At 41.7% G+C, this 15,068-nt stretch overlaps 1 protein-coding gene across 2 annotated transcripts; it reads left to right on the plus strand.

Annotated features, from left to right (window-relative positions):
* The first annotated feature begins 450 nt into the window (after positions 1 to 450).
* Positions 451 to 12,813, plus strand: LOC139420120 (family with sequence similarity 162 member A). Of its 2 annotated transcripts, XR_011635473.1 has the most exons (6): positions 711 to 900; positions 4,133 to 4,273; positions 6,678 to 6,789; positions 7,612 to 8,156; positions 9,201 to 9,984; positions 10,049 to 12,813. XR_011635473.1 is itself a non-coding variant. In XM_071169855.1 (5 exons), exons 1-5 carry the CDS (start codon positions 858 to 860, stop codon positions 12,267 to 12,269), a joined length of 519 nt encoding a protein of 172 aa, XP_071025956.1. In that variant the 5' UTR covers positions 451 to 857; the 3' UTR covers positions 12,270 to 12,813. The 2 variants fall into 2 exon arrangements, 1 of the variants encoding a protein (XP_071025956.1); XM_071169855.1 differs by lacking the exon at positions 9,201 to 9,984 and having other exon boundaries at positions 451 to 900; positions 7,612 to 7,720; positions 12,156 to 12,813.
* Positions 12,814 to 15,068: the final 2,255 nt, after the last annotated feature.

Raw genomic sequence — 15,068 nt, forward strand, 5'->3', positions numbered from 1 at the left:
CCTCTTTCAAGCCCCATGTCAATGTACAGTACATGTAGAACCGTGATTAAAAATAAGTGGCAAGAGTTGTGGAACAGGGAGAGTAAGTGAAGACACCTGTATTGAAAGTGGTGACTGTAAATGCACCTTGAAGTTGGTTGCCAACAGCCATATAAAATCCACAGAAGAAGAAGAACAGAACAGGTACTAAGTTACCAGCTGAGCTCTGTCTGAAGTACCATCAAAGACACTGAATAGCATTTTTTTATTTTTATAACACTTCTGAAATATGTATTGTAATGAAACAGGCAGGGAGCAGGCCTCGAATCCTCGACCTAAGCCCGAAGTCCAGCGCGCTGTCGACTGTGCCGCAAAAGCAGCAGAGTCGATATCCGCGCTTATAAACCCAGGGTCCTTACAATATCTTTGTATAACATGTTTTATTGAGCAGGCGATAGTAAGGCCCCCTGCGCTCATGTAGGGTCCTTCTTATTTCCCTGCAACGCATTTGTCCCTAGTTACCACAGCCACAAAGTCAAAATTGGCAATATCGTAAAACTTCATGAAAACTAACATTTGCTTTTTGGTCTACGTTGGGCATAATGTTAGCAGTGTGGTTATGTTTAGGGTTAGATTTAAAATCAGGTTTTAAAGAGATACATTGTAGAAATAAGCGTGGTTTAGACATAATTCCCACTTTGTGGTTGTGGTAACTAGTGAAGAGCCTTCTCCACCCCCTTCGCAGTCGCAGTTATATATCTTGGGTCGTACGTGTATTGTGCTGCGTGACTTTCAACAGCTGAAGGGAACTGTCGAATAACATTTTTGTTACGTTTTCATGGCATAAAAAGGTCGCATCTTATTTAAGACCTTTTAACATGAACTTCATCAGACCCTACAATGCCATTGGCACGACCATTGGTGAGTATGGCATGTCGGTGTTTGAAACGTTCTATATCTGGTTTGAAGAACATTGTGGGACAACTATCACGTACGACAGACGGTCGAGAACCGTGATAGTTGGTTTGAGATTCGATATTCACCAGACATTTGGAGTTTCAAACTTAAATAGCTCGTAAACGATTTGAAGTACAGCATTCAGGTTAGGAAAAATGTATTCAGGTTAGGAAAAATGGTGTACAACATTGGACATTTCTTATTTTTCCTATTCCGACTTGAGTGTCAGTATCACACGGCATGGAGTAGGCAGCCTGGCCCACGGTCTAATGCAACTAGTTAGGTACCGTCAACAAATTGCATAATTAAAATATTCAAATTTCAATCACTCTGACCACCTCGAGAAAATTCAAACAACTTTAAACTGTTCAGAAGGGAGGGACACATGCTGCACACCTTTTCGTTTTCCCATAACGCAATTACACAATTATATCTGGAACTTTTTACAATTTCGGTATTCAAAATTTCACTTCAGCCATGTGACCTTGCAACCTCAGTGTGTTGCGCACCCCTTTTTAATCTCCTTGACCATGTGACACACCCAAACTAACTTTGAACTGTTCAAATGGTAGGAACAAACATCACACAACCTTTGGTTTTCTGAAAAATGCATGAATTTCTTTGACCTTAATTTTGTTAGTTTTAGTTTGACTAATTTCAATAGCTTCTTGATCACATGACCTAGGCACATCAAACCAACATTAGATTGTTCACAGCGTAGGGAAACACATTGCACACCCTTCGGTTTTCCCATAAAGCACTTGCACACTTTTATATAAATATTTGAAACATTACAATTTCATTAGCTCTTCTAATCTCTTACTTATTTATACCACGATATTGTTGAATACTAATTTCTGATTGGCTGGAAGGGAATTCTAGAATGGACATTATAACCAGATATTGGGGCACCTTGCAATCATGATACAATAATATACCAAAAGATGAGAAAGTATGAAATTTGCTTATAAATGAAGATATCAGCGAAAATACATTTCTACCGTTAAATGTGTGCTTTCATATTGTTTTCTTTGGCAGCTGTAGTATAAGCGGGATAAATGCCTCAGTTCTGTACATTACCTTGGAAAAATTAACTCCGCAAAGGGAGTAGAATGTTTGTGATTATCTCTTAGATAAGGAGGCAAGTTGCGCACAATTTAGTCTGCACAGAAAATTATTCCAACATTTGTGTGTATACATACATGCATACCGGTCAAAAGCTTTAGAACACCTACTCATTCAAGGGTTTTCCTTTTAGTTGGACTATTTTCTACATTGTAGAATAATAGTGAAGACATCAACACTATGAATTAACACCTATGGAATCATAGTAACCAAAAAAGTGTTAAACAAATCTAAATATATTTGAGATTCTTCAGAGTAGCCAACCTTTGACTTGATGACAGCTTTGCACACTCTTGGCTTTCTGTCAACCAGCTTCACCTGTAATGCTTTTCCAACAGTTTCTAGAAGGCGTTCCCACATATGCGGAGCACTTGTTGGCTGCTTTTCCTTCACTCTGCGGCCCAACTCATCCCAAACCATCTCAATTTGGTTGAGGTTGGTGGATTGTGGAGGCAAGGTCATCTGATGCAGCACTCATCACTCTCCTTTGTCAAATGGCCCTTACACAGCCTTGGAGGTGTGTTTGGGTCATTGTCCTGTTGAAAAACAAATGATACCCCCACGAAGCGCAAACCAGATGGAATCGCGTATCGCTGCAGAATACTGTGGTAGCCATGCTGGTTAAGTGTGCATTGAATTCTAAATAAATCAGACCTTGTCACCAGCAGAGCACCCCCACACCATCACAACCACGCATGCAGAGATCATATGTTCACCTATTCTGTGTCTAACAAAGACACGGCGGTTGGAACCAAAAATCTCCAATTGTGCCTCCAGACCAAAGGACAAATTTCCAACGGTCCATTGCTTGTGTTTCTTGGCCCAAGGAAGTCTCTTTATTGGTGTCCTTTCTTTGCAGTAATTTTACCATGAAGGCCTGATTCACACCTGAACAGTTGATGTGTCTGTTTACTTGAACGCTGAAGCATTTATTTGGGCTGCAATTTGAGGCTGTTAAGTCTATAATTAGTCAGGATCGAGGGGAAAGGTGAAAGAAGAGAAAGTACAGAGATCCTTGATGATAACCTGCTCCAGACCACTCAGCCCCAGTCTGAATTCCTAAGGTTCACCTTCCAACAGGACAACGACCCTAAGCACACAGCCAAGACAATGTCGGAGTGGCTTCAGTTCCAGACAGGGCAGGTCAGAGAAGATTGAAAACAGCAGGGATCTAGACAGCCACCGACCCGAGACAATCCTCAGGCCCAGCCTCAAGGGCTAACCGCGTTGCGGGCTGTGTTCATGCCATCAAGAAAACCCTGCTAGGGTGATGGGCAGCTAGCCTAGCATCTATGCCAAATAGCTCCTCAGACCCGGACTTAGTTGTTTGCGAGCTATTAAGATGGGAATATCGAATCTCAAAGCAACTTAACTGTGCAAGAGGGCGGTAAACTAGTGAACACAGAGTGAGTAGCGCAGTATAATAATGACACAATTTGTGGTTTGGGTATGTTGTCACCTGCTGTTGGCTGTTCCTAGCTAATACCTGATTTAACTATTTAAAAAAAAAAAAAAAAAAAAAGTAATCCGGGCCTCCTGAGGACTGGTATTGGTTGAGGACTGGTATTGGTTGTCAGTTCGGCAGTGTTTCCTCCGATCTTGTCTCTTCGCTGCAACTCTCCAACGGGCTCGGGAGAGGTGAAGGTCGAGTCGTGCGTCCTCCGAAACATGACCCACCAAACCGCACTTCTTAACACCAGCCCGCTTAACCCGGAAGCCAGCTACACCAATGTGTCGGAGTAAACACCGGTCAACTGATGACTGAAGTCTGCCTGCTGGCGCCCGGCCTGCCACAAGGAGTAGCTGGAGTGCGTTGGGCCCAGTAAAGCCTCCTGGCCAAACCCTCCCTTAATCCAGACAACCCTGGGCCAATTGTGCGCTGCCTTATAGGACTCCTGGTGAAGGGAGGTTGTGACACAGCCTGGGCTCGAACTGGGTTCTGTAGTGATGAAGTGCCTTAGACTGCTGAGCTACTCGAGACTTAGACTGTTCTCATTGAAGCTGATGCTGCTCTCTTTCTGTTGTGGGGGTTAAAGGTCTCTTCTGACTGATGTGGTGGTCTCTCTCACAGGTCAATGGTGCAGACAGGTGGGACCGATGGGGGGACGGAGCAGAGCTCTGGCTGAGCTGGGGGGACTGAGGAGGATGTGCAGTAAACCTCAGACAGGAAACGCAGAACCTCCGCCTGCAGCACCTGCAGTCCCAGCACATGGTAGGAACACACACCTGATTCCCTGGTAAGGGAGGAGTTCAGCTGATTTAATTATCCTGATCCTGTTCTCCACCCTCTAACCCTGTCTGTTTTGTTCTCCAGCCTTTGGCTGTGTGCTCAGTCAGGAAGTCATTCCAGAGTCTTTTTGTTCCCAGTGGACCCACAGTACATAAAAAAATAAATACTTATGTGGCGGAAGAGGTTCCTCCAAAAGATAGCACAGCTAGTCATGTCAACATCAGCTGTGTACTGGAGTTACCTGTTAGTAAATCACTGAGCCAACTCTTCATTCATATCTCAGTAATAATATCTTCATTAATCATCTGATCTCAGTCTAGTCTTAAGCCACAGAGGTGCCTGACATTTAGTAGCCATAGAAACTGGGAGAAAGTTCACTCCTGAGAATGAGGGAAGGGATGTAACCATGTAGGTCGACGCTAACAGCCGGAGCGTGTGAAATTCAATGATTCCTAAATCTGAGTCTTAACTGTCTCTATTAGAGGTTGAATGATTAATCGGCATGGCCGACTCAAATTAGGGCCGATGTAATGAAAATTTGAAAATCGGTAATCAGCATTTTTGGATGCCCATTATGGACGATTACATTGCACTCCACGAGGAGACTAAGTGGCAGGCTGACCACCTGTTACGTGAGTGCAGCAAGGAACCAAGTTAAGTTGCTAGCTAGCATTAAACATATCTTATAACAATCAATCTTAACATAATCATTAGTTAACTACACATGGTTGATATTACTAGTTTTACTAGCTTGTCCCTCATTGCAAATGATCAATGCTGTGCCTGATAATTTATTATCGAATCACAGCCTACCGCCAAACGGGGGATGATTTAACAAGCGCATTCGCAAAAAAAGCACTGTCATTGTACCTGACCATAAACATTAATGCCTTTCTTAAAATCAATACGCAAGTATATATTTTTAACTTGCATGTTAGGTTAAAATAAATTAATGTTAGCAGGCAATATTAACTAGAGAAATTGTCACTTCTTTTGCGTTCTGTGCAAACAGAGTCAGGGTATATGCAGCAGTTTAGGCCGCCTGGCTCATTGCGAACTGTGTGAAGACCATTTCTTCCTAACAAAGACCGTAATTAATTTGCCAGAATTTTACATAATTATGGCACAACATTGAAGGTTGTGTAATGTAACAGCAATATTTAGACGTATGGATGCCACCCGTTCGCTAAAATATGGAACTGTTCCATATTTCACTGAAAGAATAGACATTTTGTTTTCAGAGTGATAGTTTCTGGATTTGACCATATTAATTACCAAAGGCTCGTATTTCTGTGCTTATTATAATTAAGTCTATGATTTGATAGAGCAGTCTGACTGAGCGGTGGTAGGCAGCAGCAGGCTCGTAAGCATCCATTCAAACAGCACTTGCCTGCGTTTGCCAGCAGCTCTTTGCAATGCTTGCTTCACAGCGCTGTTTGACTTCAAGTCTATCAACTCCTGAGATTAGGCTGGCAATACTATTGTGCCTATAAGAACATCTAATAGTCAAAGGTATATGAAATACAAAGGGTATAGAGAGAAATAGTCCTATAATAACTACACCCTAAAACTTCTTAACTGGAATATAGAAGACTCGTGTTAAAAGAAACCACCAGCTTTCACATGTTCTCATGTTCTGAGCAAGGAACTTAAACATTAGCTTTTTACATGGCACATATTGATTTGATTTGACATATTGGACTTTTACTTTCAACACTTTTTGCATTATTTTAAACTAAAATTGAACATTTATTTGAGGCTAAATAGATTTTTATTTATGTATTAAGTTAAAATAAGTGTTCATTCAGTGTTGTAATTGTCATTATTACATATAGATAGATAGGCCGGTTTAATAGGTATGGGCTTTTTTTGGTCCTCCAATAAACGGAATCTGCGTTGAAAAGGGGGTGTACATACAGTACATCAAGCTGACTTGCTACAGAAACAGGGGATGGGGTCCTGTCCTATGGGCTGCTCTGGCTCGGACAGGGCTTTCGGAGAATGGATTAAACTATTTACCCATTTAATAACCAGACCTTCATTCAAACTTGCTATGCTGAATTCATGATGCACAACCAAACTGCTGAAATAGACTGTTTGGTTGGGGCAAACCAGACAAGGTTGGTTTAGATAGATGACACGTAAACTACATTTCTTCAATGTTTATTGAAACATGAATACATTTGCATAATGAGTGAGTTTTAGCCATATTGGCATAGACATCAGTTAAACACCTCAAAACAAGACATGGTATCAACAAGCTAAAACGAGCCACCTAGATTCCTCACGTGGCAGTTTCTTTTCATTGTTGCTCGCTATCTGGCCATCCAGGATCACATGGTTTTCGTGACCTTGTCTGTGCATTGATTGTTGTGTCCTTTCCCAGATCCCCGTCCAGCCTTTAAACTCCCTGGCTACAGACCCTCTCCCATGGACCGGAGGATCCTGGTCTGGTCTGGACGCTTCAAGACCCCTGACCAGATCCCAGAGCAAGTGTCGTAAGTGGACACTTCCTGTTTACAAACAGACCTCCCAACACACCCGCCCCTGATTGGCTCTTAATAGTTCAAATGAGGTCTCGCTGCCTCTCACTCTTTCAGGTGTGTGTCTCTGTAGCAGGTAATGTTTTAAGTAATTGCTGTGGTTCGGGTTCCTGACATCTGAGAAATGATCTGCTGGTTTGATATGAAGCAGAAGTAGCACACTGGCACGCACACACACCCCTCTGTCCAATACACTTAATCACCCTCACAAGGATCCCTCTTTAACATGGTCACTCCAACAGGAAAACTCATGTAGAGTTTTGAAATGTTCTTTCTGGTTTTATATATATATTCCCCCCCCCCCCCCCCCAAGCAGACACATTGATGGCCCTGAACAAACTTTATTTGACTCTATGTAAACTGGAAACCACATATCCTGAGGCTGCATTCATTGTAGCTGGGGATTTTAACAAGGCTAATCTGAAAACAAGACTCCCTAAATTGTATCAGCATATAGATTGCGCAACCAGGGCTGGTAAAACCCTGGATCAAGACTTCGGTGTCTGCGATGTGGTTTTCCCTTGGTCGTCCATCATAGTACAGAGACAAACATTGTGCCTGTTTGATTGTCTTGCGGAAGGAATAGCTACACTGTTTATATTCAACCATATTCCCAGTCACCTTGCTGGGGTTAAATGCTGTGGTTCGCCCTCTGTTTTGCTCAAATGTTTTTATTTTTTATTTTTATTTTTTAAATAGTCTGTGGGGACAACCTCCCCATATACACTTCATGATTAATTCAGTCACTGTGTCTATATTTGTTTTTGTGTGTTGCAGGTTTGAGATGCTAGATGCAGCCAGGAACAGGGTGAGAGTGAAAGCGTGTTACGGGATGATGATTGCCACCATTGCAGCCTGCCTGTTAACTGTCATCCTGGGGAAGAGGGTGAGTATCATTAGAGCCTGCCTGTTCACTGTCATCCTGGGGAAGAATGGGTATAAACCGAAGGTTGGTGATTTACTGCCCCCTGGAGTTACCAATGTTTGCTCAGCAGTATAATTCATTGGCTGATCCCTCCTGATGACCTGGATGGCATCATGTGATCCTTCCTTAACCCATAGGAAGTCCCACCCAGTTGTCTACTTCAGCCCATGCTAAAAATACTTTTGGTCACTAGAATCCTATATACATCTATATGGTGGGACATATAGCCCGGAATTCAATCCAATGCGATCGGATAATCTAATTGGCATTCACATAACTCTTAAATATGTTCCACGTGGACGGGGGATATTGGAAATGTAATCAAAGTAAAAAAATAAGTTGTCCTCCTTTTTTTCAGTATAATATAGGTTCAGAAAATCCCGTTATTGTTTGGGATGCCTTTTAACTTCTTGATTCTACTTGAGACGCATATGTCTCAACTAGGCACCTGGAAATGCAAATGCGCTACGCTAAATGCTAAATGTACTCGTTAAAACTCAAACCTTGATCAAAATTCACAAGCAGGGTATTGAATTAAAGCTACACTCGTTGTGAACCTAGCCAACAAGTCAGATTTTTAAAATGATTTTCGGCGAAAGCATGAGAAGCTATTATCTGATAGCATGCAACACCCCAAAATGCCTGAATGCGATGTAAACAAAGATATAGCTTAGCCGGCGCAACACAAAACGCAGAAATAAAATAAAACATTCATTACCTTTGACGAGCTTCTTTCTTGGCACTCCTATATGCCCCATAAACATCGCTATTGGGTCTTTTTTTCGTTTAAATCGGTCCATATATACCCAAAATAGCTTTCTATGGAAGCTGTGTCATTCAGAAAAAAACATTGTTTTTAAACGCTGAGTCATTTTTTAAAATTAAAAAAGTTGACGATAAACTTTCACAAAACACTTCGAAATCCTTTTGTAATCCAACTTTAGGTATTAGTAAACGTTTATAATCTATCAAAATGATTACAGGGCGATGTATATTCAATAGCTCCTCGTCTGCAAATCAATGGCTGCCAATGTCCACATTCAAAGCATCCTGGTGGAGACCGGAAGAAACGGAATCCAGATAGTTGGATTTTCCAACAAAAAATTCAATTGAAAATGACGACAATGGCGACATCGTGTGGAATTTGTATGAATTGCATGCAGGTCGATATTAAATTTTGTCCCCTTTTAACAACCCATGGAAGTGACTTATGGAAATTATTTTTAGCTTTCAGAGAGCAGTTTTTCTTGCGTTTTTCAATGAAACACACAATCTGTTATAGTCACAGCCGTGATTTAAACAGTTTTAGAAACTTCAGAGTGTTTTCTATCCACACATACTAATCATATGCATATACTATATTCCTGGCATGAGTAGCAGGACGCTGAAAAGTTGCGCGATTTTTAACAGAATGTTCGAAAAAGGAGGGGGTAGAAGTAAGATTAAATAAATGTACCTTCAGGGGTCATTCAATATTCATCAATAATAAAAAAGCAGTTTCTGGCTAAAGAAACAAGACTAACAAGGGAAATCCATGAACTAATAGTGCAGGTAGATGGCAAAAGTTAGAGGAAAAACAAAACTTGAGTAACTTATTCAAGAACGATCTAATGTAATCTATTACAAAAATAAAGCAAACTGGATGGAATATGGAGAAAAATGCACAACATTTCTTCCTGAATCTCCAATACAGGAATGCTAACAAAAATAATTTGCAGATACTCGTTACTGAAGACGGAGTCATCTATGATTCTCAGAATTATATTTTAAAAGAGGAAGCTAATTATTTTAGGGAGATCCTTCATCCTCTCCCACTGAATGACGATTACGGTCAGGAATTCTTTCCAAATAATATTTTTAAAATTGAAAATTAACTAAAATGTACAGAAAGATCAATGCGAAGGCCAAATTAGAGGAATAACTTCTTGAGGATATTAAATCCTTTCAGTCTGGGGGGAAAAAAAACAGGGCTTGATGGTATATCAAGTATTTTTTTTTATATACTGTTTTAACTACTCCTATAGAAATGATAGTCTCAGGTACTCAGCAGGATGGTCTGATTTCACTATTAAAACAAGACCCAGATGGAAAATATAAAGACCCAATCTATCTAAAAACTGGAGGTCCCTTACACGTCAATGTTGTGATGCTAAAATACTAGCAAAATGAATAGCACTCAGAATTAAAATGATTTTTACCAAGTATTGTTCATCCTGATCAGACATGTTTTTACATGGCCGATACATTGGAGATAATATACGTATAAGAAGCCAGGAATGGTATTTATAGTGGATTTTGAAAAGGCATTTGATAACGTAAGACTGGATGTTAAAACCTGATTTTTAATTTAGGTAATTATCTTTTAAAAATGGGTATTTATAATGTATAGCAATCCCAGGTGTAAAATAGTAAATAACGGCTACTTCAGTTTTGAATTGTCAAGAGGAGTTAAACAAGGGTGTCCGCTGTCATCATATCTATTCGTTATGGCCATCAAAATGATAGCTATTAAAATCAGATCCAATAACAACATTAGAGGATTTGAAATCCAAGGCTTAAACAAAGGTGTCCATGTATGCCGATGACTCTAGTTTTATATTAAGTCTGCAAGCTAGATCCCTGCAATGTCTCATTGAAGATCTAGATAACTTTTCTGTACTTTTCTGTACTCTCTGGACTATAACCGGATTATGATAAGTATTGGATCCTTAAAATACCCTCCAGTTTAACTATAAAATGGGCTGATGGTGAAGTAGACATACTTGGTATTCATAACACAAAATATATAAATAAGCTCTCCACAATGAATTTCAATACAAAACTTGTAAAAATAGACAAGATCCTGCAACCATGGAGAGGTTAATACCTGAATTTGGGTTTATCATTGAAGGAATGAGCATTACACTCTGTACTCTGGAGCGGGATCGAGGTGGAGGGTCCTTCATGGTCGGGGGCAGTGTTTCACAGCATCATCGGACTGAGCTTGTTGTCATTTCAGGCAATCTCAACACTGCGTTACAGGGAAGACATCCTCCTCCCTCACGTGGTAACCTTCCTGTAGGCTCACCCTGACATGACCCTCCAGAGTGACAATGCCATACTGCTAGTCCTGTGCGGGATTTCCTGCAAGACAGGAACCTCAGTGTTCTACCATGGCCAGCGAAGAGGCCGGATCTCCATCCCATTGAGCACGTCTGGGACATGTTGGATCGGAGGGTGAGGGCTAGTGCCATTCCCCCCAGAAATGTCAGAACTTGCAGGTTCCTTGGTGGAGGAGGGGGGTAACCTCTCACAGCAATAACTGTTACATCTGGTGCAGTCCATGAGGAGGAGATGCACTGCAGTACTTAATGCAGCTGGTGGACACACCAGATACTGACTGTTACTTTTGATTTTGACCCCCCTCTTAGTTCAGGGACACATTATTCCATTTCTGTTAGTCACATGTCTGTGGAACTTGTTCAGTTTGGCTTTTGTTGAAACCTCTGTTCATACAAATATTTACACATGTCAAGTGAATAAAATAAATGCAGTTGACAGTGAGGACTTTTTTTTGATGAGTTTGGTAATTCACAAGTGATAGGTTATTGTCACCATCAGACAAGTAAAAAAACAAGTTGTATTTATTCTTGTCTTTACATACTAAATAATGTGACATTTGTTTTGATTTTAAAATGGACCATTATGCACCTGTATCGAAATGGGCAGCGGGGAAAAAATCATGTCATCTTAAATAGAGATGTTGTGCAACATGGGCTCTCATGAAGTGTTTGATTAGGTTTTCGTTTACATTTGAATTGATGTCAGAGTGATTAGAGGGACGGTATAGTGCGGAGTACCAGAAAGTTTGGTAGGCTACAAATGCCCATCAGCAGCATCCGCGCTTGGAGAAACCTAATTACTGTGACTAAAAGGTCATGTGGCATTTTACTGCCTTCATGACTCGTGACTGCCAGTGTGGCGGTAATATGGTTACTGCAACAGCCCTAATCCGTAATAAATACACTGGACAGCCAGCAATGCCCCTTTTTTTAAAGTAATTTCCCTTACGTTCACGGAGTTCACATTCACAGGAAAATGCTGTGCATGTCACAGCCTGGTTCCTCTCTAGGTTTCTTCCTAGGTTTTGGCCTTTCTAGGGAGTTTTTCCTAGCCACCGTGCTTCTACACCTGCATTGCTTGCTGTTTGGGGTTTTAGGCTGGGTTTCTGTACAGCACTTTGAGATATCAGCTGATGTACGAAGGGCTATATAAATACATTTGATTTGATGTCGGCTCAAGCATAAATTGTCTGCTATAATGCGCCTGGAATTGAATCCCGGCAATCGTTTCGCTGCCCCAGGTGTGTGTGTGGTGAGAAGGATCGACTGACCAATTTTGTGTGTGTGTTCCCCAGGCTGCCGGCAGGCATGAGTCTCTAACCGCTCAGAACATGGAAAAGAAAGCAAGATGGAGGCAGGAGGCCAAGATGGAGAGGGAGGAGGCTGCTGCTGTTGAGAAGACTTCTTGAGGAAGACACCCTCCTGTGTCACACTGGAAAAGCTCCCGCACTTGACTCTTCCTGTCTGTCACACTCGGTAGAGAGAGGACTCCTCATGGATAAAACCCATTTTAGCATGGACATTGCCATAGAGGGCTTACACCATTTTAAAGTAGTCAACTGAGTGGAGAGCAATTGGCCAATAAGAAAATGTACTACTTTAAAATGGATATGGACTCAATGGCACTGCTCATTCTGTCACATACGCTATAATGGCATAGATACAAAGATGAGTCCTCTATCTACCTCTATGGTCACACTATAAGAACTCCCCGGCTGGACCAACAGTGTTTCTGCAGCTGCTGTACCCAGCTACTCAACCTCGATCTCTAGTACCATAGGACTATTTCCTCCAATCAGGAAGTAGGATTTCAGTACAGTAATTAACAGCCCATATTGCTCGCAGCTGTATTTCTTTTATATGTCTGGTTCTTTGTTTTCTTAAGATAACCTCCAACCGAAAAGTTGTTTTCCTTTTAAATTAATAGATTAAATATCAAAATGTCTCATTTAACTGGTGTCCTGTGTTTTTAGGGAGCCCGATCTGTACTGTTAGGAGATGGAAGGAACTGCACACTGGGTCTATGGACACTAAAGTCTATATTTAATAGAAGCTGCACTTGGGTAAGAGGGTCTCACACACACCGGAGAGAGATTCTGGATGACTTTCCAACCCATTATACAATAGAATGTACCTGCAAGTTGTTTTCTTGATCTAAATGCATCAGCGCACAGTGTCTTGACCAATGGTTGGTCAGGATGAGAACTCCTCTCCTCTGGGTCCTTTCAAACAGACGGACCTGTCCGAACCATGTCGCATACCCATATTTTGCAGGTGCAGCGAAATGCCTGTTTTTATTTTTTAGCTCCAATAGTGCAGTAATACTTAACAATACACAAATACCAAGAGATATCAGAATGAGAAATCAGTTTCCAGAATATAAATTATATATGGTGTGTGTGTATAGACTAGTTCTATAAGCTTGTGTGTGTAGACAGTAGTTTATTTAGGATGGTGTTGGGTTCTGAGAATAGGATATCTACTTATTCATGTCACTGATGGAGTGCTGAGGTTTAGAGGGTCTACACCAGAAGTTAATGGTTATCTGTAGGGGCCAGATGGCTTTGGCATGTATTGGGTGGGTGGGAGGAAGTCGCAGGATTGCTAGAGGGGATACGGGTGGAGGTCTTTGGAATAGGAGTGCTGGAGGTGATACAGGTGGAGGTTTTTGGATTAGGAGTGCTAGAGCGATACGGGTGGAGGTCTTTGGATTAGGCATCAAGGGGGTTGCGGTCAGGTCCGATCTCCTTGGGCTAATCATTTTCATGTCACCATGAAACCTGTAAGGATTGGAGTGCCTAAGGATAGGAGTGCCTAAATTGGGGAGAAAAAGTATGATACACTGCCGATTTTGCAGGTTTTCCTACTTACAAAGCATGTAGAGGTCTTATTTTTATCATAGGTACACTTCAACTGTGAGATGGAATCTAAAACAAAAATCCAGAAAATCACGTATGATTTTTAATTAATTTGCTTTTTATTGCATGACATAGTATTTGATACATCAGAAAGGCAGAACTTAATATTTGGTACAGAAACCTTTGTTTGCAATTACAGAGATCATGTGTTTCCTGTAGTTCTTGACCAGGTTTGCACACACTGCAGCAGGGATTTTGGCCCACTCCTCCATACAGACCTCCAGATCCTTCAGGTTTCGGGGCTGTCGCTGGGCAATAGACTTTCAGCTCCCTCCAAAGATTTTCTATTAGGTTCAGGTCTGGAGACTGGCTAGGCCACTCCAGGACCTTGAGAATATTCTTACGGAGCTACTCCTTAGTTGCCCTGGCTGTGTGTTTCGGGGCGTTGTCATGCTGGAAGACCCAGCCACGACCCATCTTCAATGCTCTTACTGAGGGAAGTAGGTTGTTGGCCAAGATCTCACGATACATGGTCTCATCCATCCTCCCCTCAATACGGTGCAGTCGTCCTGTCACCTTTGCAGAAAAGCATCCACAAATTCACGGTTGGGATGGTTTTCTTGGGGTTGTACTCATCCTTCTTCCTCAACACGGCGAGTGGAGTTTAGACCAAAAAGCTCTATTTTTGTCTCATCAGACCACATGACCTTCTCCCATTCCTCCTCTGGATCATTCAGATGGTCATTGGCAAACTTCAGACGGGCCTGGACATGTGCTGGCTTGAGCAGGGGGACCTTGCGTGCGCTGCAGGATTTTAATCCATGACGGGGTAGTGTGTTACTAATGGTTTTCTTTGAGACTGTGGTCCCAGCTCTCTTCAGGTCATTGACCAGGTCCTGCCGTGTAGTTCTGGGCTGATCCCTCACCTTCCTCATGATCATTAATGCCCCACGAGGTGAGATCTTGCATGGAGCCCCAGACCGAGGGTGATTGACCGTCATCTTGAACTTCTTCCATTTTCTAATAATTCAAATCAAATTTATTTATATAGCCCTTCGTACATCAGCTGATATCTCAAAGTGCTGTACAGAAACCCAGCCTAAAACCCCAAACAGCAAGCAATGCAGGTGTAGAAGCACGGTGGCTAGGAAAAACTCCCTAGAAAGGCCAAAACCTAGGAAGAAACCTAGAGAGGAACCAGGCTATGTGGGGTGGCCAGTCCTCTTCTGGCTGTGCCGGGTGGAGATTATAACAAAACATGGTCAAGATGTTCAAATGTTCATAGATGACCAGCATGGTCGAATAATAATAAGGCAGAATAGTTGAAACTGGAGCAGCAGCACAGTCAGG

The sequence above is a fragment of the Oncorhynchus clarkii genome, chromosome 11 (assembly GCF_045791955.1).
Source record: "Oncorhynchus clarkii lewisi isolate Uvic-CL-2024 chromosome 11, UVic_Ocla_1.0, whole genome shotgun sequence".
Lineage (NCBI taxonomy): Eukaryota > Metazoa > Chordata > Actinopteri > Salmoniformes > Salmonidae > Oncorhynchus > Oncorhynchus clarkii.

Excerpts from the sequence above, each read along its gene's own strand:
- LOC139420120 (XM_071169855.1), top strand. The coding sequence starts at position 858 with ATGAACTTCATCAGACCCTACAATGCCATTGGCACGACCATTG. Across the intron at positions 6,790-7,611 it reads CAGATCCCAGAGCAAGTGTC|GTTTGAGATGCTAGATGCAG; the intron begins GTAAGTGGACAC and ends TGTGTGTTGCAG. Across the intron at positions 7,721-12,155 it reads CTGTCATCCTGGGGAAGAGG|GCTGCCGGCAGGCATGAGTC; the intron begins GTGAGTATCATT and ends TGTGTTCCCCAG.